This window comes from Chrysemys picta, chromosome 12, assembly GCF_011386835.1.
Source record: "Chrysemys picta bellii isolate R12L10 chromosome 12, ASM1138683v2, whole genome shotgun sequence".
NCBI classification, from domain to species: domain Eukaryota; kingdom Metazoa; phylum Chordata; order Testudines; family Emydidae; genus Chrysemys; species Chrysemys picta.
In genome coordinates, this window is record NC_088802.1 from 43,345,879 (window position 1) to 43,369,667 (window position 23,789).

General features: G+C 45.8%; 1 protein-coding gene across 1 annotated transcript; it reads right to left on the reverse strand.

The window, feature by feature from the left end:
- On the reverse strand, nucleotides 1-17,001 carry LOC101953724 (E3 ubiquitin/ISG15 ligase TRIM25-like). The gene is made up of 6 exons (XM_005297646.3): nucleotides 16,411-17,001; nucleotides 12,955-13,050; nucleotides 12,013-12,246; nucleotides 9,376-9,538; nucleotides 6,556-6,618; nucleotides 1-605 (listed from the first exon to the last, which is right to left on the reverse strand). The coding sequence occupies exons 1-6, from the start codon at nucleotides 16,999-17,001 to the stop codon at nucleotides 64-66; spliced, it is 1,689 nt and encodes a 562-aa protein (XP_005297703.2). The 3' UTR covers nucleotides 1-63.
- Nucleotides 17,002-23,789: the final 6,788 nt, after the last annotated feature.

The window sequence follows — 23,789 nt, forward strand, 5'->3', positions numbered from 1 at the left end:
GTGAATTTTATTAGCAACAAAGAGCCCTTGTGGGCTACAGGGAGCAAATCTGCCCTTACTGCTTCAAGGTAACGGATGCTGCTTCAAGGTAATGGAGCCGCCGCTGCTCACCATGACTGCAGGATACAGTGGCTCCGTGAACGTGGTCAGGAAGCGGTAGATGAGGTTCATGGTGTTGGTGATGCCATAGAAAGTCAGGGAGCCAGCAGCATAGTCCAGGAAGACACCGATGGTCTTGTAATAGCTGCCCTTCACCACGGTTTGGATGTTGTTGTGCCAGACAGAGAACTTCAAGGAGTCCCACTCCAAGCACCAGGAGGTATTGTTCCGGCCAATCAGGTAAAAGATACAGCTCTTCCCAGTCTTGTGCATGTAACTGTAGGTGGCTCCCAAGCAGACCCATGAGTCTGAGACCTCGACTTCCCAGTAATGGCAGCCCTCACACAAGCTGCGGGTACACAAGACCTGTGGCCAGTGGTTGAATCCCTGGCAGGACCCGAAGAAAGACTCCATCAGGATACCCATGTTCAGCACGGAGTGGGTCTCCTTGAACAGCAAGAGCTCCTCGCTGGCGGTGTTGGGATCGAAGTTCAGATTGCAGTAGTCTGTTTCACAGGAGGCAAAAGGAGATATGGCCAAAGTGAATCCACTCCTGATGGGTGTGGGGAGAGAGGCGTCAAATTGTGTCCTGCTCAGTCTAGTTCCATTCCCAGACCAGAAGGGCAAGGAACACTATGATGAAGGGACTGATATTAGCTATTCCTAGAAGTTGGCAAGGGGCTGTTTCCTCTCTCTACAGAGAGGATTTGCCACTAGTGGTAAGAGAAGTGGTGGTCATGTAATGGGCATGTATTGGATTTTTAGTGCAAGATACTTGGGGAAGGACTATGTGGCTAATTTCTTCTCACGTTCACTGGCATTACACCAGCGTTAGTCTGACTTCAGTGCTGTTAACTCCTGACTTTTCCCTGGTGTGAATGAGAGAGAGACACAAGGGCTGCTGCTTGAGTCCTAGACACCACTGAGCATCCTGTCAGTATTTAAAAACATTATACTACTGCTTGAGACAGCTATAGGCTTCTCTTCTGGCACAGAAGTAGCCTGAAAGAGCAGGTACCATATGGAGCTCCAGATCAGAGCCTTGGCTGCAAATTCAAGTGGTCTATGTAGGTCATAGTGTATTGTCTCATTTCCTTGTGCTCCCCTGTCTGTATCCACCTCTTCTCTTACCTTATGCTTAGATTGTAAGCTCCAAAGAGGTAGGACTGTTCTTTTTGTTTGGCTCATACAGTGGGTAGCACAATGGGGACCGGGTTCATGACTAGAGCTCCTAGGTGCTATGCTCATACAAATAATACTACGAACATTTTTCATTACTCTTCTGTGTTGTGCTCTTAAAATGTAATATGCTGTGTAGGTAAATGTGTGCTTTTTGTGCAGGAAAATGTCATGTGTATTTAAAGTTAAAGGAAAAAAACCACATGATGTAATATTATATCTGAGAAATAGCTTTTTTTTTTTTTTTTTTTATAAATGGAGATATCCTATCTCCTAGAACTGGAAGGGACCTTGAAAGGTCATTGAGTCCAGCCCCCTACCTTCACTAGCAGGACCAAGTGGTGATTTTGCCCCAGATCCCTAAGTGACCCTCTCAAGGATTGAACTCACAACCCTGGGTTTAGCAGGCCAATGCTCGAACCACTGAGCTATCCGTCCCTCCCAATGATCATATGATCATATACGTGTAGTACACGTACCACAGAGAGGAGTCAAAGTTGCATCTACAACCTGAGGACAGGCTAGACTTATCTTCCAAATATTTAACTGCAGCCTTAATTGTCTCCTCCTTGGCTTTTATTAAAATAAAAAAAAGTGAGGGGGAGAAGAGAGGGAAGAGAAGCCCCCCAATAAAACAAAGCCACTTTTCTCTCCAGAACGTTTGAAGCTCTGTTGGCCTATGAATTGGTTATAACAAGTGTAAATTCCATAATATGAAAGTATTTGGCTAGACCCCTCTAGGAACACCCTATCCCAGGTAATTTAGGGGGAAGCCTCTCTACTGTGCAACTTAACTGGTGTACGGGAGACAACAACCCTTCTCCTTCCTAGAGTGAATTGCAGCAGGTCTCTCTCCTGTGACCATTAAAAGGTGAGTGGCAGCTCTCCCTGAGCTTTCCACACCTTCAGCATGCTGTTCACTGCTCTGTTAGCTTAGCCGCAGGTGACGTACATGGGGCTTGCAGCCTTTCATAACGTCGCTCGGGGTCTGATCCTGCTCCCATTCAAGTCAATGGGGATAAGGTCATGTCCATCATTAGCTAGCGAACCCCCCTCTGTAAGATGTCCTGGCTCACGTGCACAGTACATTTCCCCCCCCCATCAAAAGAAGTCCAGTTTTCACTGAGCACTTGGAGGCTTCTCATTGAGGACTGTTGACATAGCAAAGCTCAATTTCTATCCTGAGCTATTTTGGCTGTAGAGTTGCTTCAGAAACCTGCAAGATTATTTTTAAGAAGTATATTTTCCCCACCCTACTGGTACTCCAACAAGCCAATCTGATGTTTTTTGAACAAAATGGATCTTGAAGCCAAAACAGTCTTTTTATCCTGAAAGGAGAGAATTTCAAGAAATTCTGAACAACTATTAAAAATAGGAGTATAGAATGGATACAGCAGCTTTAACTATAGCTGTCATCTCGTCCATAACAAAATAATTTAAAAGTCCTATAACGGGTGGCCAACCTGAGCCTGAGAAGGAGCCAGAATTTACCAATGTACATTGCCAAAGAGCCACAGTAATACATCAGCAGCCCTCCATCAGCTCTGCCCCGCTCCCAGCGCCTCCTGCCCACCGGCAGTTCTGCCAATCAGCGCCTCCCAATCCCTCCTCGCACCTCCCAATCAGCTGTTTCGTGGCATGCAGGAGGGGGAGGGGCGAGGGCACAGCAGGCTGAGGGGAGGGAGCAGGAAGGGGTGGAGTAGGGGCAGAGCCAGGGGTTGAGCAGCGAGCCCCCCACGGCATATTGGAAAGTTGGCGCCTGTAGCTCCAGCCGCGGAGTCGGTGCCTATACAAGGAGCCGCATATTAACTTCTGAAGAGCCACATGTGGCTCCAGAGCCATAGGTTGGCCCCCCCATTCTAGATAAGACCTCCCCTATCTGGTCTCTCTAATCAAGAAGTTATCTATATAGGGCCCAGTCCTTCTCCTTCTGAAGCTAGATGCAAAATTGGGATCAGGTTCTTCCCCCCCCCCCCCTCCAAAGACAACTCCCACCCAGAACTTTTCATTATTTATGCTGTGGGCTAACTTTTTGCATCCAATTCAGCCAAGGAAAATAGTTCTAGTCAGTTTCACTCTCCAGGCTAGTGCTGCAGGGTTTGGGTTGCAGGAGAAACTTTAATTCAAACAAACCCCTTTTGATAATTAAGAAACTTAAAATATTTTCCTTCACTGTAGGGTTTGTAGAGGAGAAATAATTGGTCTCAAAACTAACTTTACTCTTACATTCTCTTTTATGCAATAGCTAACTTTAAATTTGTAATCAATACTATGATTACTTGTATCACTTTTCCTCTTAACTCCTTTCTATTAAGACATGGTAGAGCCAATTCAGGGCAGATACAGACCACAAAATGCTGGTACTAAGTAGAAATTAGTGGGTTTTTTTTAAAAAGTACTTTTTCAGGTATTCTTAAAACTAGGCAAAGCTACCTGGCTTTAAGCCAGTTTAAGAAGACCCCTTTGCTCTATTCTGAATACAAAGCGCTACTTTTTTTTAATATGAGCCTGAACCCAGCCTGTAATTCTGCAAGTACAGTTGCAAATGATAGACTAGATCCAGTTACTTTATTGTGCCCACAAATATCACTTATGCCTGCGATTAGTTGCAGTTGGAAAAAAACATAGGAACAGACCATTATGCCTGCAAAATTAGAGATGATATTTCAAAAGCAGGCCCATGTTGTTAACAACATGATCTCATCAAAAATACACTAATGATTAAAGGAACATTGTTAGGTTTTTTAAAAAAGTACCCCTGCTTTATATTACACAAACTTTAGATTATTACAATTGAAATAAATTTAAAAAAATCTAACTCCCCTGTTACTATACTCATTTTATTTTTTGCATTTCTCTCAGCTTAGGTAGTTGTCAATTTCACTTTTTTTCCAGTCAGCTCCTAGTCTATTTCAAGTTCAGTTTTATCCCAGAATGCATTGGCACTTAAGTTTCAAGCACCAGGGAACCTGTTTCCATTAGAATTTCAAAACAAATCCATAGAAACATGGCGTTTGGCTTCCAGTTTCTGTAAAACTCATTTTTCTTACTAAACCTAAATTTTGGGTTAAACTTGACCTGATGGCTACGCTGGGTCTATACCGAAATATCTCCTGATATCAACAGTAAAACTTAAGGTCAGGCAACCTTTGCTTTAGTCTGCAATTGTTTAAACAAGATGCCACTAGTAAACTGATTGGTAAGACGCTTGTACGTTTCCTGCTTCGACGGACGTAGGGTAGAATTGATTCCTGTAACGGTGAGGGCTAGTTTGGCCCCTGTCATAGTATGAGCTAAGGCAGCTCTAAACTCTAGCTGCAACCATCTCTATGGCAGGGGTGGCCAACCTGAGCCTGAAAAGGAGCCAGAATTTACCAAGGGGTGGAGTGGGGGCAGGGCCTGTGGCAGAGCCAGAGGTTGAGCAGTGAGCACCCCCCGGCACATTGGAAAGTTGGCACCTGTAGCTCCAGCCCTGGAGTCGGTGCCCATACAAGGAACCACATGTGGCTCTGGAGTCACAGGTTGGTCACCCCTGCTCTATGGACTATTGCACCCCTGTAGTATAGCTGGGCTTAGAAACACCCCAGCACCAACTGGTGCCTGGAGGTTCTGCAGATAGGGTGTGGCTGCATAGAGCCAGATATTCTGGCCATGTGCCTGCGAGTTAAACTCCCTACATAGAGGATGTTTGCAGTAGGGTGACCAGATGACAAGAACAAAGTATTGGGACACATGGGTGGGGAAGGGCGCCACCGAAGCACACACACACACACAAAAAAAAAGCCCGAGTGCTGCCGGAGTGCAAAATATTGGGACAAATGGTGTTCTGACCATACATTGGTCGGGACGCGGGACAAACAACTAAATATTGGGACAGTCCCAATTTTATCGGGACGTCTGGTCACCCTAGTTTGCGGGGTACTTTATTGCTGGTTTGCCAATGAATTTCCCCTAGGAACTGTGTGGAAGCAGGCACCAGGCATGGGACTGTGTTCAAGTAAGTGGGTAGAGATCCTCTGTTCTCATTAGACTGAATGGCACACCATGCCTTTCACCTGTATCAAAAGCCCCATGTCTATGAAGTTCATTGTAGTGAGACTGAGTGGCCTCCCTCCAACCCAAAGCCAGCCCTGATAGACTGTTTAAGGGCTGAAAGCTTGAGCCACCCAAACCCAGGCTAAAGTCTGACAGTGACTATTGATCGCCCAGCCCTATTGTGGGCTCTTGGCTGGCCTGCGAACTCTGGGCCTGGCCAGACAGGACCAACTTGAGTGGCCTCCCTCCGAGCGGGAGAGTGAGGGACCATTACATTCATACACACACATAGACCATCCCCCTACTATCTATCCAAAGTGTCACTTTAATATTAGCAACAGAGGGTCCTGTGGCACCTTTAAGACTAACAGAAGTATTGGGAGCATAAGCTTTCATGGGTAACAAGTCTTGCATCTGAAGAAGTGAGGTTCTTACCCACGAAAGCTTATGCTCCCAATATTTCTGTTAGTCTCAAAGGTGCCACAGGACCCTCTGTCGCTTTTTACAGATTCAGACTAACACAGCTACCCCTCTGATACTTTAATATTGGCACTTATATAGCACCTTTCATCTGAAGAGCCCCAAGCACTTTACAAATGTCTACTAAAGAAGCCTGAAAACCTCCCTGTGAAGTAGGTAATTGCCATGGTCCAAATGGGTGAAGCTGACACCGGGGCCTACCCAGGGTCACCCCAAAGAGTCGGTATCAGAGCTGGGAACAAACCTCCTGACTCCCATTCTCTTCCCACTTAACAATGCTTCCTTTTCAATGGGCAATGTTCTCTCCATTAAAGGCCAACCCTGCCCTTGTTTAAATAACAGCAAAACTCCCATTTCCAGCAGTGCCAGGTTCAGGCCCTTCGACTACAAGCTTTTTTGGGCAGAGCTTGTTTGTTCAGCACCACCACCATGCTGTTTGCCCTTTATAAATAACTACATATGGAGATCACATGACATATGGCCACTAGTCTGTTGCCTGACAGACGACTGTTGTGTCTAGAGTTTTGCTGCACTAGCCAAAGTGGCCCATGTCTGCTCCGCACAACTCGCGTTGTTCTCGCAATAAACGTTTTGCTGTATCTTTGACTGGTCTGCCCAGTCTTGTCAAACTGTAGCAACTTCAGCTCGCTGAGTTCTTCAGTTGAGGACACTCTCAACTCGAGCAGTTACATTACACCCTCCCCAGAAGCCAGCAAAAGAAGACTGGGGGGAAAAAAGGTCAAACGTGGTACCAATACCTACATTTCAGGAGGCTCTTCCTGTCCATATCTGCTGGTATCACCTCATAGAGTTGCATTGTTATTCCTGTAAGATGAAAGAGACACAGCAGGGGTTTATGCTGCTTGGGAAGCGCAGGGGGATGTGTGAGCTTTGGATCAGATGGGTGGGGTGGGTGTAAAAAGCCACCACCACCTTTCACTTGGGACCTTTATCCCTCTCCCAAAGTGAAGTGTTCTACAGGTTGGAAAATGTTCAGTTAAGATAACTGGCCCATTTTCACACGTCTCTGCATGTGTGTGTTCCTGACCAGAGCTGGACCCAGAAACCCTGAAATACCACAAGAGAAGCTGTTCTTACACTATTTCCCAGCCTGGTCAGAAACCATTTTAAGTTTGTTCTCCTGAGATTTCTAGCAGTAGGAGCTTGGACAAAGTACCTGATTTTGGATGTGTATTCAAACTGAAACCTTGTGAAATTAATCCATCCCTATTGTGTCTGACCCTGACTGGGTGCACCCCTGTATTCATATCCTACACACTACTGTAATAATCTTTGCACAAAATATGCCTTGAGGTATCATTTGAAAACTAATAACTCAATGCTTGATAACCTCATGGTGAAATGTATGTAGCAACGTTGTGTGTAAAGGTATGAAATCCACCCTGTATAATGTTAAAGCATATGTTCAAACTCACTTAGCCCTGATTAGATAAAACTGGTCAAGTGGGTCTTAACCACAGGGGTGTGTATTTACCTCAGTTTGCATGTATGCTGTATACAGTCCTCAGACAGTGAGGAAAAAGGAAGACCACAAAGAAAATCTTAATCTCAGCAAACAGAGGGGACAGAAGGAACTGCATGAACCTCCCCCACCCATTCCTCCCCCAGACTCCATGTCTCCTTGCTCAGCTGGAAAGAACTTTCTCTAGGGGTCACACTCAGGGAAATGCATTTCAAAGGGTGACTGAACTCTAAAAGTGAGGGTCAAAAATACCGCGAGTTCTTTCCCTATCCATCTCTTTTCAACCTAAGAATACAAAAGAAACAGACTTTGGGGGCAAATCCTGACCTGAAATTTGGTAAGCAATGATGCTGGGAACCTGTGGTAAGAACTTCACCTTGAACCACGTCTAGTCTGTTTAGTACTAGGAAGCGTTTTATCTGTTTCTTGTAACCATTTTTGCCTTTAATGCCTTATTACTTGTACTCAAAATCTTCCTCGTTGTAGTTAAAGAAACATTTTTGTTCTTTAATCCAGTGTGGGTAACTCCATTTGAAAGGAGCAAGTTGTAGATTAGTCCCTTACAGGGACAACCAACCTTTATCTGAACTGCCCAGGAGAGGACTTGGACAGTGCAGAACAAAATACACATTTCTGGGGAAGGGCTGAGATTGGGAGTGTGGTGGAGTCCCCCTGCAAGTGGTAAATAAGCCTGGTGGAAGCCAGCATGTGACTGAAGAGAGGCTGGCTAGCTGCAGCCACACACAGACGCTCAGGGTGTTACCTGCAGCCCAGGTGGGAGCTACAGAAGTAAAGCATTAAGAGCCTCTAAAGTTGCAGGGCAGGGGTGACACAATCCCTTGCCAGTCTGGTTGCACCCCAAAATGCCATTGTGGCACAGTCAGCAGGATTTATACACAGCTGGCTATATGAGATTCACACTTTAAGCACTGGGGTCACAGTTTTAAGTGAGTCTCAAGTGTGGTGGCTGGGAACAGTCAAAGGTTAGTTTCTGTTTGCGTATTTCAGGTACGGGAACTAGAAACAGTCAAGCATAAATAGGAGTGAATACCAGCAAAGCATCGATAAAGCTAGGGCTGGCTAGGCTGGAGAAAACACCAACAACCCCCAGGTTAACTGATAGCCACTGGAGGATGGTATGTAGAGGTAGTGGTGGAAATTGTCATAGACCTATTGAAGTGAATGGAGTTCTTCTGACTTACAGCAGTCGAGGATTTGGTCCTTGTGACTGAACTGGAGGGACAGTCCATTCTGACTGGAGCTAAAGGAGGGAGCCCCCATCCTGGACTCCAGCCCCCTTTCTAGTGCCCCAATCTAGAAGTTAATGGGAAGACGCTGGTGGCTGATAGCACATTCTGCAGGCAAAAGCATGAGCACTGAATGGGAAAGTGAGCTGGGGGAGACAATAGGACTCAGTGTAGGAACAAGAGTTCAGAGATGAGACTTCACAGGCTCGGAGTCTCCTCAATAAAACCCTGTGATGGAAGTTGGAGGTTAGTACCCCTGAAACTGGATACATGAAATTATGGGGAACAAAGTTGCTCAAAGCCAGTAGGTGACTAGGTAGCTAAGCAATTCAAAAGACTATTGATCAGATGTATCTTCCAGTCTCTTGTTCCATAAAGAGCCTCTATTTGGGCTCCCAATAGAAGGCTGGTGGTGCTAGATGCATAGGTGCTATCTCTGAATGCTCTGCAAAGCAGCATCGAGGGAGCCAACTGACCTATTGTCTAGACCAGCCAGATATAAGTTCACAGCCATTCTTGAGAGGAGGAGGAGAAGGAGGAGTTCAAGGGAGGAAATGGTGACCACCCTAGACTGGAGAGGCAGGGGATATTTTGGAGTCCTGACCATGTCCATCCTGATCTATAGTCAATGGCAAAACAGAATTCCTCATTGAAAAACCTGGTGAGGGCGGGGTATTCCCCATTTCAGCCACTAAAAATGTTTATGCCACAGCCAGGACTGTGTGCTGGGAGATCAGTAAGCAGGATGCTTTCCTAGCCATCCAAAGGAACTGGAACGTGGGGATGCATTGCACAGAAAATCCCCCCTTTGGGGGGAAAACATTCAGATCTCAATGGAAGAAGCTCACTCACCTTTCGTGAGGATTTTATTGATGAAGCAGAGGCCAACCATCGATAGCTGAGCCTTCAGGTCACCCAGAGTCTGTTTAAGGCTGACAAAACTTGAGCTCTCCTCGCACTTCAGACTGACGATGGGTTCGGTGCAGGCTCCCAACTTCTTGAGCTTTGGGAATTCCTAGCAGGGCAGAAACTTTTTTTGTTTTGTTTTGTTTTGTTTAAAACCTCCTCAGCATTCATTGAAACCAGGCCCCAGGGCGAGATCCTGATCCCCTTCCTTCCATGGACTCCACAGAGTGAAAGGGACTTCTTGGAGAGTAAGGAGACCCTAAACTGGGGTAAGCGTACTGGAATCTGGCCCATAATGAATTTTTCTAACTCAGCGCTCTCACCAATCAGCTCTGAGGAAGGATCCAGGGTGTATGTATGAAGGGGTACATGTCAAGAGGACCCCCTGGCTTGAAGTGGTTTCCATCAGATACAGGGTGTACAGTTTGGTTCAATAGCTCTCAGCACCCCCGGGACTGGGTGACATTCGCCTCAGTGCAGATACCCTATTCTGCAGCCAATGCACCACTTAAGTTCCCCTTATGTCCTCAAAATAGGGTTTAAGTAGTGCACAGGCCATGGCACAGGGTGGAATTGCCCCTTTCTGAAGGACTTGTTTGGATGAAATCACAGAATTACAGCCACTCGAACTGCCAGACAAGATCCTTTCCTCCATTTTGCTGGAGTCTTTGTTATCCAAGTAAATCCTCTTGGATTTCACTGAAACGTTGACTTGTTTTTGGTGTTAAGAAAAGTTCCCTGCTGCCTCAGAACATAAGCATGCAGTCTGGAAAAAACAAACAGTTGCGCTTAAAGCAAGGATTAGTAGCACATGTAAGAAAGAACATTAACAGCTCAATGTGGCTACTGTGATGGTCCAATTTGTTACTATCTCACTGTCCGATTTATTTCTAAAGCTAAAGAGGTTTTCTTAAAAACAAAGTGCGTTTTAAGTCTCTTTCGATTTGGGAAATTTGGCCTGGCTCTGTTAGCTTCAGTGGGGGGGGGTGTTGTTTACCCTAGCCACGGGGCTGGCTCTTTGGAATTCATTCATTCGCAAGGTGGTTACGGTCGTGTTGCTTTGATTGTAGGAGGGTTCCAAACCTCCACATGGAATTGTGGGGAAAACACTGCCCCTACTTTGTACCCTATTAAATTAAGAACCAGGCAGATGTTGGTTTACCCAGCATGATATGGCTTAGTTTTTTGGTGCACGATGTTCCTATTAGAAGATTCCCATCTGTTGATTTCCATATAAAGCCTGCAGTAAAATATGTTTAGTGTGTTTCTCTTGTTCCTACCTTCATCCCAGTAGCTCTGCAAAAACCTGGTGGTGTCTGACTTGATGATTTGTATTGGTTACCTGTCTTTCTCTTGGCCAGACCAGAACCTGCCACTCTTAAACACGTTTAGTAATGAATTCAATATTTTGCATCGTTGGACTCCAGAGTTTTGGGTTCAATCTCTGCTCTGCTGCAGACTCTGTGTGAATTTGGGCAAGCCATTTACACTCTCCATGCCTTGGTTTCCCATCTGTAAAATGGGGATAACTCCTTGACTATTTGGCCTGTAAGTTTTCTGTGGCAGGGGCTGTCACCTTCTATGTGTCTGGGGTGCTAGGTGGTGTACGATGACTCCCATCTAGGTGCTCGTCTAATACAACTAATAATAGATTCACAGATTAAGGTCAGAAGAGGAGTCTCTGGTATCTAGTCTGACCTCTTGCATAACACAGGCCATAGAACCTCTCCCAGTAATTTCCGCCTAATGCCCCACCTTCTGTTTGAGCAGCAGCATCTCTTCTAGAAAGCTATCCAGTCTTGATTTAAAGACTCGAAGTATAATAATCTGCCAGCCTTTAGCTAAAATAAAGCAAATGCAAATAGACGATCTTCTGCATTTGAAGTTATTTTAACCCCTTCACATCCATCTGAGGGCAGAGATGATACTGTAACTAATGTTAGTTTGTGATGAATAACGGTTGCATACCATAATATTTCCCCTTATGATACTCCTCCACATGGTTCTGTTTCCTTGGCTGATAAAGTGAAAATGATCAATAAAAATCGGTGCAATAGTAAACTACAGGGTGTTCACAGCTACTCTAATCTGAGGGTAGGTCTGCACCTGGAGGTGGGGGTGTGATTCTCAGCTCAGACATACTTGCGCTAGCTCTCATTGCTGGGGCAACGTGAGTGGCAGGGATGGGCTTTCTGAGTACATGCCCATCTGAGACCCCAGGCTTATGCTCAGGGTGGTGGGACTTTATTAGCATGCCAGTTCTCTTCAAGCTACCATGTGCAGGATCCTCAAACTGGGACTCACACCCCAGCCTCTCCCAGCAGAAGGTGCTGTAAGGAATGATCCAGAAAAGCGGCCTGTGAGGCCCTTCTCCGCTACTCCAGTCGTAGCCTCTACTCACCAAAAGTGGGTATAGGAAATTCACCACTACTCTACTTCAGCTACAGGCAAGAAGTAAACTGCAGGGAGCAGTGGTTGATGATGTGGATGCTAAGCATGGGGCAGATCTCTTACGCAAGGACAACCGGGCCATACCGGTGGGGGCAGTTTACTGTGGTCACAGGGTGGAGGGCTGAACTCTACCTGCAGGAACTGTTGGTCACTTGCATTGTCAAGGAGGTCTGTCAGCCAGAGGTTCTGCTTGTTGAGGTCAGCAAGCTTCCCTTGCTTTTGCTGAATGGAATTCCCCAGCTGGACAAGGGCTGCTCTCTCCTCCTTGTCCAAAAACTCCAGCACCTTCACCTGCATTCGTTTGATCTCCTTTATAATCTCCACAAAGCTTTGGTTCACCTCATCTCTTGAGTTCTTGACCACTTTCTGGGTGGGAAGGACACACACACACTGCAGTCACTGATCTTTGTGGCTCACATGGATTCAAGACCTGACATGCTGACACACTCCCCAAAAGTGCCTTCCTCACTCTCTCCAAGCAGGTTCTGGGCGATTGGCTCAGTAAATAGGATAACAAGAGGAAAATGCGTCTGCCCTACAAGGATAGTGAAAGTACCTTGGGGCAGATTTTGCTGCCCTTAGCTCAAGCTGAGTAGTAGCTCACTTTGCAAGGGGATCGCTCCCACTGCCTCCTCAGCATGTTAGGGGATCAGAATCTGACCCCCTTTGGGATCCTACCTTGTAAGCTCCTTGGGACAGGGACTGTCTTTTGGTTGTGTTTGTAGAGCTCCTAGCACAGCGGATTGTGGGTCACCGTTGGGGCTACGGTGATACAAATGAACAATAATAAAAAGGAGTAACTTTGTTCCTTCCTTGGAAAATCTTTCAATATTTTCTGTAATGTACACAAAGTTGAGTTGAGGGTCTCTTTGTTTGATCAGTTATAGGGAGAGACTCTAATACTAGGTACATCTGAGGGTAAAGACCCCCTTCCCCCATCTTTGGGTCTCATGTGATACAGTGGCGCTTGTTTCAAGATCCACCATATTAAAGACCCTTTGACCGTTTGATGTTTGGGAAATAATTTGGTTCATGTTGAATCTAATGTATTCAGAGTGGAAGCAGCAGTTTTACCGTGAGATAGATCACCCTCCCTTTGTGTTTGTGACTGTCTGATGCCATCATCAGGATCTGGTTTTCCACATTGGCTTGTACTCTCTTGGCCTCCACCTGGGAAAGGAAGAATGAACATATTTACATTCACTGTAAATATAGCATCACCCTACGTGTAGCATTCCATGACTACACAAATGCAAAATTCTCTGCAGAAGCCACTGCTCACTGAAGAATTGTGCTCCCGAATCTCAGCTTTCACTTGAAAAAATCAAGTTCCGATGGTTGGGAAGACTTGGTAACCTGATGCAGTGTTGTCCTGAACCTGAGACTGCCTATAACAATAGTTCTGAGTTGTCAGCTACCCCCATTCATCAAGGGAGTGTTCAATCTGAAACCTAAAGAAGATAACTCACTGACAATACGGATATGTAAATTATCTGCTAATCACTAACAAAAATATCCAGCTAATGGGCCAGACCCTCAACTAATGTAAAGCAGCATAAATCTATTAATACCTATTTTCCATTTGCATAGTGCTTCCATTTCAAAGCATTTTAGAAGCAGGAATCAGTAGGGCTGGTCAAATATCTTCCATCAAACTCGGTTTTTGACTTAAAAAAATGCCAGCTTTCCATGGGGAAAAAAGGGTTTTTCAATGGGGAAAAAAAAAATCAATGCTTGAAAACTGAAATATTTTGATTCAGATATGCCCCAGCAGTGCCTTAAGGGAGAGGTTGTGTAGGTGCCTCATGCTGCCATTATGCACTTGTGGTCCCGGGACTTCCATGATGTACTGCCTCCTCCTCAACATTGGGGAGACTGTGATGCATTAAGGGAAATTTAGTCTGGTTGGGGAGCCTGGTCCATAGAAGAGAATACGGACATGAAGCAACCAGACTACAACTCCCATGAAGCATTGCAGCAGCATTTCCAAATTGAAATATTTTAGATGTTGATATTTTTTTCACTGAAAAGTTGAAATTTCCTGGGGAAGCCCATTTTCTGGCCAGCTTGAAGAATCGCTTAAGTGCCTTTTGGAGTGGAATGGGACAGCGTTTAACAGTGCACAGCTAACACTGCACAACAGGTCAGGTAGGAAAGTGAAAATGACCATGTCCACTTAAAACTGGAGAGGGTATTTAGATTGGGTGAATGTAACTAGTCAAAGAAAAAACCTAGTCAGGACACAGGGGTAATGTCCCTAACTCTTATGAAATGAGGCCTTTCATGACCACAAGGGATCCTTGAATTTACATCTCATCAGAGAGGCGGCACTTTCAACAACATAGTCCTACACCCACACACCTTCCTGAGGTGGTTCAGTAGTAACCTTGAAGGAATGCCAGCTTCACAGCCTCTGGTAGCAGCCTGGGTTTCCTGGGTGGTCTCCCATCCAAGTGTGATTAACAGTAATTGTATAATAAATGTTCCATAAATTCAGAACATGGCCTCGTCCTGCAAAAAGCTCCTTCTGTGCAGACCACTACACCCCCCTATAGGGCCTTGAATTCAAAAGGTGCTCTTCTTGAAGGCAGGGAACATCTCTTACTGAACATATTGCCCAGGCTTCACCCTTCTTAGTCTGAGCTCTAACAAGCTCACAGCCCTGGGGAGCATGACTGCAGAAAAACACCTGGCAATTTCTTGGCTCAACTCCCTGCTGATTACAAACCTGATGAAATGCAGATTCTCAAAAACCCAATGTTCCAACTGGCGCATTAGCCAAGCCTCTCCTTGGACGCTAGTATAAATGACAGATCCACTGCAAATTAACGTTATTCCAAAGGAGCAGATCAACAAATGGCCCTGCTTTGGCTTCAGTAGTTTCGTTCTGTCTGTTTCCGCACGGATTGACTTCTAAACAACCAGAAACAGACCTGACAGAGGAATTCCTGCACCTCGGGGGATACTGGGCTATTTATTGCTACGCGCTCAGGACCAGCTCCTCATCTGCTGCAAGTCAGCAGAGCTTCCCTGATGTCAGTGGAGCTGTGCTAATTTACACCAGCTGAGGATCTTGGCCCACAATACAGATATAAAAGAGCAAAGGCAGAATATCCTGAGTTACAATCTGTTTCTGCCACATGTTTGAGCAAAAGCTCTCTTATCTATTCTATGGGCTCTTCCTGGTGCCCATAACAGGGCTACGTGGGCATCAGTTCTAAGACCCCTTCCCTCCAGCACTATCAGATCTCCGCAGAGAAGGCAATGGCTGTCAGGAGTCTGATATGAGTGCTTGCTTTTGTTTCATGACAAGATGTGTGTGTTCAAATCTCATGCTTCAGCATGTCAGCTGAACTCCTTGCTGAAGCCAGGAAGGCGTTCTGCAGCCTCCATCCCTGTGTGTCTTTGCCCGGTTGGCCAGGTCCACTAAAGAGAGGTTTTGCCTTCTGACACATCAGGTGTGGCCACTGCTGGAGACCGGATCTTATGGGGAGTTGTTCAAGGGCATGTAGATGCCCAATTCCCATTGACTTTCAGTGCCTTTGAAAATCTGTGTGTCACCGGGCATACATGCTCCCTGGTAGACAGAGGCATGGACTGATTAGATCAGTTTTTCCTAGGGAATATTTTAGGTCTCCTATTCTGCATCCCAGATTATTTTAAATCACGGGACAGATCCACTCAGTTAGCAACCTGTTGCAGGTATTTTAGACAAGCTGCTCTGGAGTCAGGTACAAATTTACTTGCTCTCTCAAGAGAGCCATCTACTTTAATATCCCTGGAATTGCTTGCCCTGGAAGGAGACTGGGAATTGACTATACAGAAGGTGTTTCTCCACTAAAGACTTGATCTAATTCTCATTGAAATCAATGGACCAGACGCTCCGATGTGGAAAATCAGCACAGCACCGTTGATAGCTGATGATTGCACCCATAGTCATCCCATGGATTCCAGTGGGTGTTGTATCAGGCTGTGAGTGAAGAAACTATTGCAGGGTTGGTCGTCCTTGCGATGGTTACACATCTGCATGGTGATGTGTTTGATTATTTTGGCGCATTGCGCACACGGGGCACCTTACAACAGTGGTTGTACCAGTGCATTCTGGGGCATTCCTGAAACACCTATCCCATAATGCACAGCACTGTGACTGAAAACAAGGGCTTCTGGGTAATTTTCAAAAGTGAAGTACTGCACTGTAGGCTGGTGTTAGAACTCTCTGAACCAGGACAGTTTCCCATTCGTACTGGTTCAGCCAGACATCAGATCTTTAGCAGACACAGGTGTTGTAACTAATTATTATGACCAGAGGCCTGGGATGACTGGTTTGTGTGAGTGCAAATCTTTGCACAGGTGTTGCAAGCACAAGCGGTTCCAAAGAATGGTTCCTTGCCATGCTTTTTATGCAGCGTAGGCAGGTCTTTATTTTAGACCTAGATATCTGCTTTTCTAGAGGGCCCCACTCCTCTTTCTTATTAACCGCCCCCCGCCCCCTTAGTCTGGGCTCAGAGGAAGAGAGACGTCCATACTTACCACTTTCCTGGCTCTCGCCTCCTGTAGTGGGATTGCATCATGGTTCTTGTGCTCCTCTCGGATGCAGGTGTAGCAAACTAACCCACCCTCCGTCCTACAGTACAGCTCCTGTAGCTTGTGGTGCTTCTGGCATAGTCTGGCTTTCAGGTCACCCATGGGTTCCAGCAGCTGGTGGTTCCTGAAGGTTTTGTCTTCGTAGTGCAACTGGGTATGGTTTTCGCACAAGGAGGCCATGCACTGCAGGCAGGACTTGATGGACTTCACTTTCCTAGAGGAGCAGAGATCGCAAGGGATGTCATTTGGACCTGCCAGGGGACGCTTGGCTGTCACCTGAGCCTCCTCCCGGGTGAACTTTTCTGCTATTTCGCCAAGGCTTATATTTTTGCGGAGTCGAGGCCGTGAGCTGAAGGGTTCTCGGCACTGTGGACAGTAGGGACACTCCCCAATCACAGCTTGATGGTCCCAGTAATCCTGCAAGCAGTCCATGCAAAAGTTGTGTCCACAGGCAGTGGTGACGGGGTCTGTGAACACCTCCAGGCAGATCGGGCACACGATGTTGTCCTCAAGGAAAAAAAAATTTGTGTTGCTCATGGTGACAGAAGCCTCAGCTGGGATGCTGCCTCACAGATCCTGGTATTTTGAGCTCTGGGAAACATGAAACAGACACAGGTTTACTCCATTGTACTCACCTTTCAAGACCCTCTGTGGAAAGTGATTAATAGATTTGTAACATTTTTATTAAGCTAGGTATTCTCATGTGAGAGATCATTAATAGATTTTTAAGGCAAGAAGGGACCATTCTGATTCTCTAGTGTGGCCTGGATGATGCAGGAGGTCAGAACTTCTGGTGGAACTCGGGCATATCAGTTAGAAGCCATCCAGTCTAGACTGGCAGACCTCAATTGATGGAGAATTCATAACATCCATAGGTAATAGGTGCTGGGGGGTTCTGCCACACCCCCTGGCTGGAAGTAGTTTCCATCATATACTGGGGTTTACAGTTTGGTTCAATGGCTCTCAGCACCCCCACTATACAAATTGTTCCAGCACCCCTGTAGGTAAGTTGTTCCAATAGTTCATTTCTCTTATTGTTAAAAATGTGCACCTTATTTCCAGTGCGAATGTGTGTAGCTGCAGCTTCCACCCTCTGGATCTCGTTATTCCTTTATCTGCTAGGTTAAAGAGCCCTTTCATTTCAGTTATTTTGCACCCCCACACGTACGTGTGTGTGTGGTTTTTTTTAAAACCATGTGGCCCTTCTCTAGTCCCTTTCATTTAAAGGTCTCCATGCACTTCCCAGACATTAATTAGGTTACACAGTCACTAAATATCAGAGGGGTAGCCGTGTTAGTCTGAATCTGTAAAAAGCAACAGAGGGTCCTGTGGCACCTTTGAGGCTAACAGAAGTATTGGGAGCATAAGCTTTCGTGGCTAAGAACCTCACTTCTTCAGATGCAAGAGAAGTGCATCTGAAGAAGTGAGGTTCTGAAGATGCATCTGAAGAAGTGAGGTTCTTACCCACGAAAGCTTATGCTCCCAATACTTCTGTTAGTCTCAAAGGTGCCACAGGTCCCTCTGTTGCTAGTCACTAAATAAAATATGTCATTGTCTCCAGCTTACAGATGTGGATACTGAGGCACAGAACAGTCGAGTGACTCTCAGTCACTGAGAGTAGAGCTACACTGCAGCTGGCCTGGGACAGCTAACGCAGGCTCGCAGGGCTCAGGCTGGGGGGCTGTAAAATAGCAGTGTCGACGTTTGGGCTGGCGCCCGGGCTTTGAGACCATGTGAGGGGGGGAGGGTCTCGGAGCCCAGGCTCCAACCCAAACCTGAAAGTCAACATTGCTACTTTATAACCTGAATCCCCTGAGCCTGCATCAGCTGACCTGGGCTCTGAGACTTAGTGTCGTGGATTTTTTTATCGCAGTGTGGGCATATGAGCTGGGAATAAAAGTCAGGAGTCCTAGGTCCTGTGTCCTACTCTATCCACAGATGTACTGCTCAGTATCTAGGCAGACACACTTCTGCCTGAGCCGTTCCTTTCTGTGGCTCAATCTGCCTGCATGGGTCTTTGCTTGCTTCCTAGCTTGGAGGGCCTGTGGGGACAGCATGCTCTATTGCTGTGTGATAATAGTGAGGGAATAGTACAAGAATTCCTAATGTTGAATCCTTCTTAGCTAGGAGAAAGATGGTCACAATAACAGGACCAGAGACACTATGAGCAGTGTGAACAGTCATAGCTGGAGTTTTTCCCAGTAGCACCACATAGAGGTTGGCTACAACAAGTTTATATTTTGGAGATATTGGCAGCCCACCAAAAAGCCACAAGGGATCAGAGCAAGGGGAACATGAGGAAATGCAGGACCCCAACCCAGGTGTGGACTGTTCTCTAGCACAGTTGAGCAGGTGCAGAGACCATATGTCCCTTTGGAAAGCCTGAAGAACCACAAACAGGTTACCTTGGAGAGGGCAAGGGACAACCCTCCTCATTCAGCGGAGATACTCAGATTCATTGGGTTGAAAGACTCTCAGGGAAGAACTATTTTTTAGGACAAATTGAGTTTTGGACTAAATGAGCTCATCTCCCATTGCAATCATCAGTGACTGGCTTATGGCAGGGCTGAATTTGGGTCATTCTCTTTACATGGCAAAAAACGCCTGTAGATGATAGTTCATCATGTCATTACCATATTTTAAAATACGTGAAATCTTGTTAATTCCCTGTAGAATATTCCAGAGGGTGGTAGGTGGTGGCCAATCCAAAGACTTACAAAGTGAATGGATTTTATGGGCCTACCAATTCTGGGTCAGTGATCATTCTATTGCAAAGCCAGACTCTGGCAAATGCCCCATACTCACCTGATCTATTTGGATCTGAGGTCACTCATGCCTCCCTATGCCAATGAGGAAGTGGTTACATGGCAGTACCAAAGGATATTCCCTGACAATTGCCACTCAGAGCCTGGCACCGCTTCCAATGCCAAGTCACTGGTTGGTTTTTGTTCTCCCTGGCCCTTTAGCAGCTCCCCCTGAGGACTCCCTTCCAGTAGGCAGCCCTTCATGGGACAGCTAAGTCTTCTGCATGACATCATAAACCAAACTTGAGTTTCACTGAACATTCCAATTATGATGCCATCAGACAGTGTGATCCACTGGAGAGGCTGAATTGTACTCTGCCGTTTCCTTAGAAGAAGGGAGCTAGAATGAACCTCAGAGGAGCTGCACAGGGAGTGGACACACTAGACTGGCAGCAGGCACAGAAATGTGGCAGTGTTCCTTTCTGACGAGTTCTGATTGTTACAGTCTGGAGCTTTGCTCAAGCGCTTTTAACTGGAGGCCAGCTATGTTGCAAACCTGCAACCCAACTATACTCCCTCCTCCAGGGTTCAAAAAAGAACTAGATATATTCTTGGAGGATTGGTCCATAAATGGCTATTAGCCAGGATGGGCAGGGATGGTGTCCCTAGCCTGTTTGCCAGAAGCTGGGAATGGGCAACAAGATGGATCACTTGATGATTATCTGTTCTGTTCATTCCCTCTGGGGCCCCTGGCATTGGCCACTGTCTGAAGACAGGACACTGGGCTAGATGGACCTTTGGTCTAACTCAGTATGGCCGCTCTTATGTTCCACCTCCCCTACTGCACTGGATCTGAACACTCCTGAATGTTAGGAAACTTCAGAACTGAACTTTGTAGCCTATGCCCATGCAGAAACAGTAAGAGCTGTATGTATGTAGTAGTAAGAGCAGTATTTTTTTACACATGGGTTCACTTTGATCTCATGGTAAAAAGTAGCTCACAATAGATCTTGTAATATGGCTGCTGGGGGGAAGCAAAGAAATGAATTGAAACCATAGAGATAAATATTTGGAATAGCTCCAGTTTGAGAATAGTTAACATTACAAGGGACAGATTGCATCCCCAGATTCCACTGAGTTGTGGTCTCCACAGCAACCCGCCTGTGACGGGTTGGATCACAGAAACCCCCTTGGGAGCTGCCACCCGATGTGCAAAGACTACCCCTGCTTCTGTTTTCCCTGCCAGCTCAGGACTCCAGCACCCTGTCTTGCTGAGCCAGACACTCCTGTTTGGCTCCACACACAGATCCAGGGTCTGAATCTCCTGTCCCAAAGCTGCAAGTTTACCTGAAAACAGCTCTCAGTAGTGCGCTTGTCTTTAGCACTCAGATGCCCAACTCCCAATGGGGTCTAAACCCAGATAAATCTGTTTTACCCTGCATAAAGTTTATGCAGGGCAAACTCATAAATTGTTCGCCCTCTATAACACTGATAGAGAGATATGCACAGTTGTTTGCTCCCCCAGGCATTAATACATACTCTGAGTAAATTACTAAATAGAAAGTGATTTTATTAAATACAGACAGTAGGATTTAAGTGGTTCAAAGTAGTAACAGACAGAACAAAGTAAGTCACCAAGCAAAATAAAACAAAATGCGCAAATCTATGCCTAATCCAACTAAATACAGATAATCTCACCCTCAGAGATGTTTCAGTAAGTTTTTCTCAGACTGGACACCTTCCAGGCCTGGGCACAATTCTTTCCCCTGGTACAGCTCTTGTTGCAGCTCAGGTGGTAGCTAGGGGATTCTTCATGATGGCTTCTCCCTCTCTCTGTTCTCTTCCCCCCCTTTATATATCTTTTGCATAAGGCGGGAACTCTTTGTCTCTCTGGGTTTCCACCCCCCCTCACTGGAAAAGCACCAGGTCAAAGATGGATTCCAGTTCAGGTGACATGATCACATGTCACTGCAAGACTTCATTACTTACTTGCCAGCACACACATATACAGGAAGACTCACAGGTAAATACAGCCATCTGCAGACAATGGGAGTCATCAAGATTCCAAACCATCATTAATGGTCCACACTTTACACAATTACAATAGGCCCTCAGAGTTACATTTTATATTTCTAGTTTTAGATACAAGAGTGGTACCTTTATACAAATCAGATGATCACACTCAGTAGATTATAAGCTTTGTAATGATACCTTACAAGAGACCTTTTGCATGAGGCATATCCCAGTTACTTACATTCACTTATTACCGTATTTTCTCTAAAACTATCTCAGTTACATTATATTGACTTATTATCAAGTTTTTATAAAACCATATAGACTGCACAACGTCACACCGCCTAGTGACCCTGTATTTTCAGTCAGATGCAGCAGTATTATACTGTTAGTTGTGGAAAACCATCTACCTGGTTGACAAAGATTCTGAACTATTTTTTTGATACTGTACTCACACAAGTCAGAATCTGTAAAAGCTTGGACAGTTTTATAGGTGCAGGTTAAGAGAATAAAAGCTGAGGAACTGAGGTTCAATTATAAATGGACTTCCTATTTTGAATTACTGCTTATAGGACTTGCTTTGTTGTGAATGTGAATGAATGTACAGAGACAAGGTGGGTGAGGTGACATCTTTTATTGAGCCAACTTCTGTTGGTGAGAGAGACAAGCTTTCCAGCTACACAGAGCTCTTCTGCAGGTAGCTGGAAAGCTTGTTTCTCTCACCAACAGAAGTTGGTCCAATGAAAGATATTACTTCCCTCACCTTGTCTCTCTCATCCTGGGACCGACACAGCAACACTGCATACAATGAATGTACATGCTGTGACAGACCCAGACCAGTGGGGTACAGGAGTCTGGTAGAGGGCAAATATACTGGTCACTGGATGAGTAGTTTTCTGTTCCCTGAGTGACCAGAGCAGGGGCTGTACTAGAGTAATCAGGAACCTGCTAGAACCAATTAAGGCAGGCAGGCTAATAGGGCACCTGGAGCCAATTAAGAAGTTGCTAGAATCAATTAAGGCAGGCTAATCAGGGCATCTGGGTTTTAAAAGGAGCTCACTTCAGTTTGTGGTGTGAGTGTGAGGAGCTGGGAGCAAGAGGTGCAAGGAGCTGAGAGGGTGTGCTGCTGGAGGACTGAGGAGCACAAGTGTTATCAGACACCAGGAGGAAGGTCCTGTGGTGAGAATAAGGAAGGTGTTTGGAGGAAGCCATGGGGAAGTAGCCCAGGGAGTTGTAGCTGTCATGCAGCTGTTACAGGAGGCACTATAGACAGCTGCAGTCCACAGGGCCCTGGGCTGGAACCTGGAGTAGAGGGTGGTCCCAGGTTCCCCCCCAAACCTCCCAATTGACCTGGACTGTGGGTTCTTTCAGAGGGGAAGGTCTCTGGGCTGTTCCCCAACCCACATGGTGAATCTTTGAGGCAAGAAAATCTGCCAATAAGTGCAGGACCCACCAAGATAGAGGAGGAACTTTGTCACAATGCAGACACAACCTAGAGTGACCAGATGTTCTGATTTTGGGGTCTCTCTTATATAGGCTCCTATTACCCCCCCATCCCGATTTTTCACATTTGCTGTCTGGTCACCCTAACACAACCAGACTTCCTATTCTGCCAAAGCAGTTGGCATTTTGAACCTGAAACTATTGCTAGCTGTGCTCTGTCACCTTCTGAGACAGGTCAGGGGCTTGGGAAAAGCTTTTGAGTTCAGTTCACCAACAGCTCCTGGACCATAATCTAAATAAATAATTTAAGATGTCTAGATTAAAGAGATCTTCTTAATCAGAACCCCAACACAGATGACCTGATAGATGCAGCTAATGTTACAATGATTAGACAGTTAGGTAAGTGTTCAAAACTCCAGCAGTCGTCCTCCCACTAAGGCTCCAAACATGCACCAGTGGAGGCAAACTCTGGGAGAGTCCCTACTGTGGTCAAGGCTTTGCCAGCTGCAGGAACAGAGTTGGTGGCAGATTACACACATGCTCAGAAATGGACCATAAGAAGGAATATAGTTCTGTGGTTAGAGCAGGAGCCTAGCAGTTCCTTGTTCCTAGTTTCTTTTCCCAGCTTTGCGGATTCTCTGTGTGATCTTGAGCAAATCACTTCTCCATTCTGGTACTGATGGGAGGCTTATTTTACATTTAGTACTTTGAGATCCCAGCACAAGGACGACAATAGACAGAAGTTTTAAGATGGCCCCAAACTCCCACATGCTGATCTCCTGAAGCAAAAGCCATAAAAGGAAAAAAGGGGATAATGACCTTGCTCTTGGAGGTAGGCTGTCACCAGAGCAGAGGTATTTGTGCTAAGCAGGGAGGCAGAGCAGCACCAGGAACAGATGTAGGAGGCAGCAACGACTTGGCTCCAAAATTTAGACATTTCTTTTCTGAGAGGCAGTTTCTGCTTGGAAACCTGAGACACAAACGCACACTGGCTTTCAGGCTTATTACAGGCAGACTGAATTTTTTTAAACTTATTTAGTTCTTTCCCTGCTCTTTTCCCCCCTCCAATTGTCCATCTGTTGGTGCCTCTGTGTTTCAAGCCTTTCTGAAAATTAATCCCTGTAA

Bases quoted from the DNA above. Each gene is read 5' to 3' on its own strand.
- LOC101953724 (XM_005297646.3), bottom strand. From the start codon at position 17,001: ATGAGCAACACAAATTTTTTTTTCCTTGAGGACAACATCGTGTGCCCG. The intron at 13,051-16,410 runs GTAAGTATGGAC...TTCCTTTCCCAG, and splicing joins AGGCGAGAGCCAGGAAAGTG to GTGGAGGCCAAGAGAGTACA. The intron at 6,619-9,375 runs GTGAGTGAGCTT...TTCATCTTACAG, and splicing joins CAATAAAATCCTCACGAAAG to GAATAACAATGCAACTCTAT.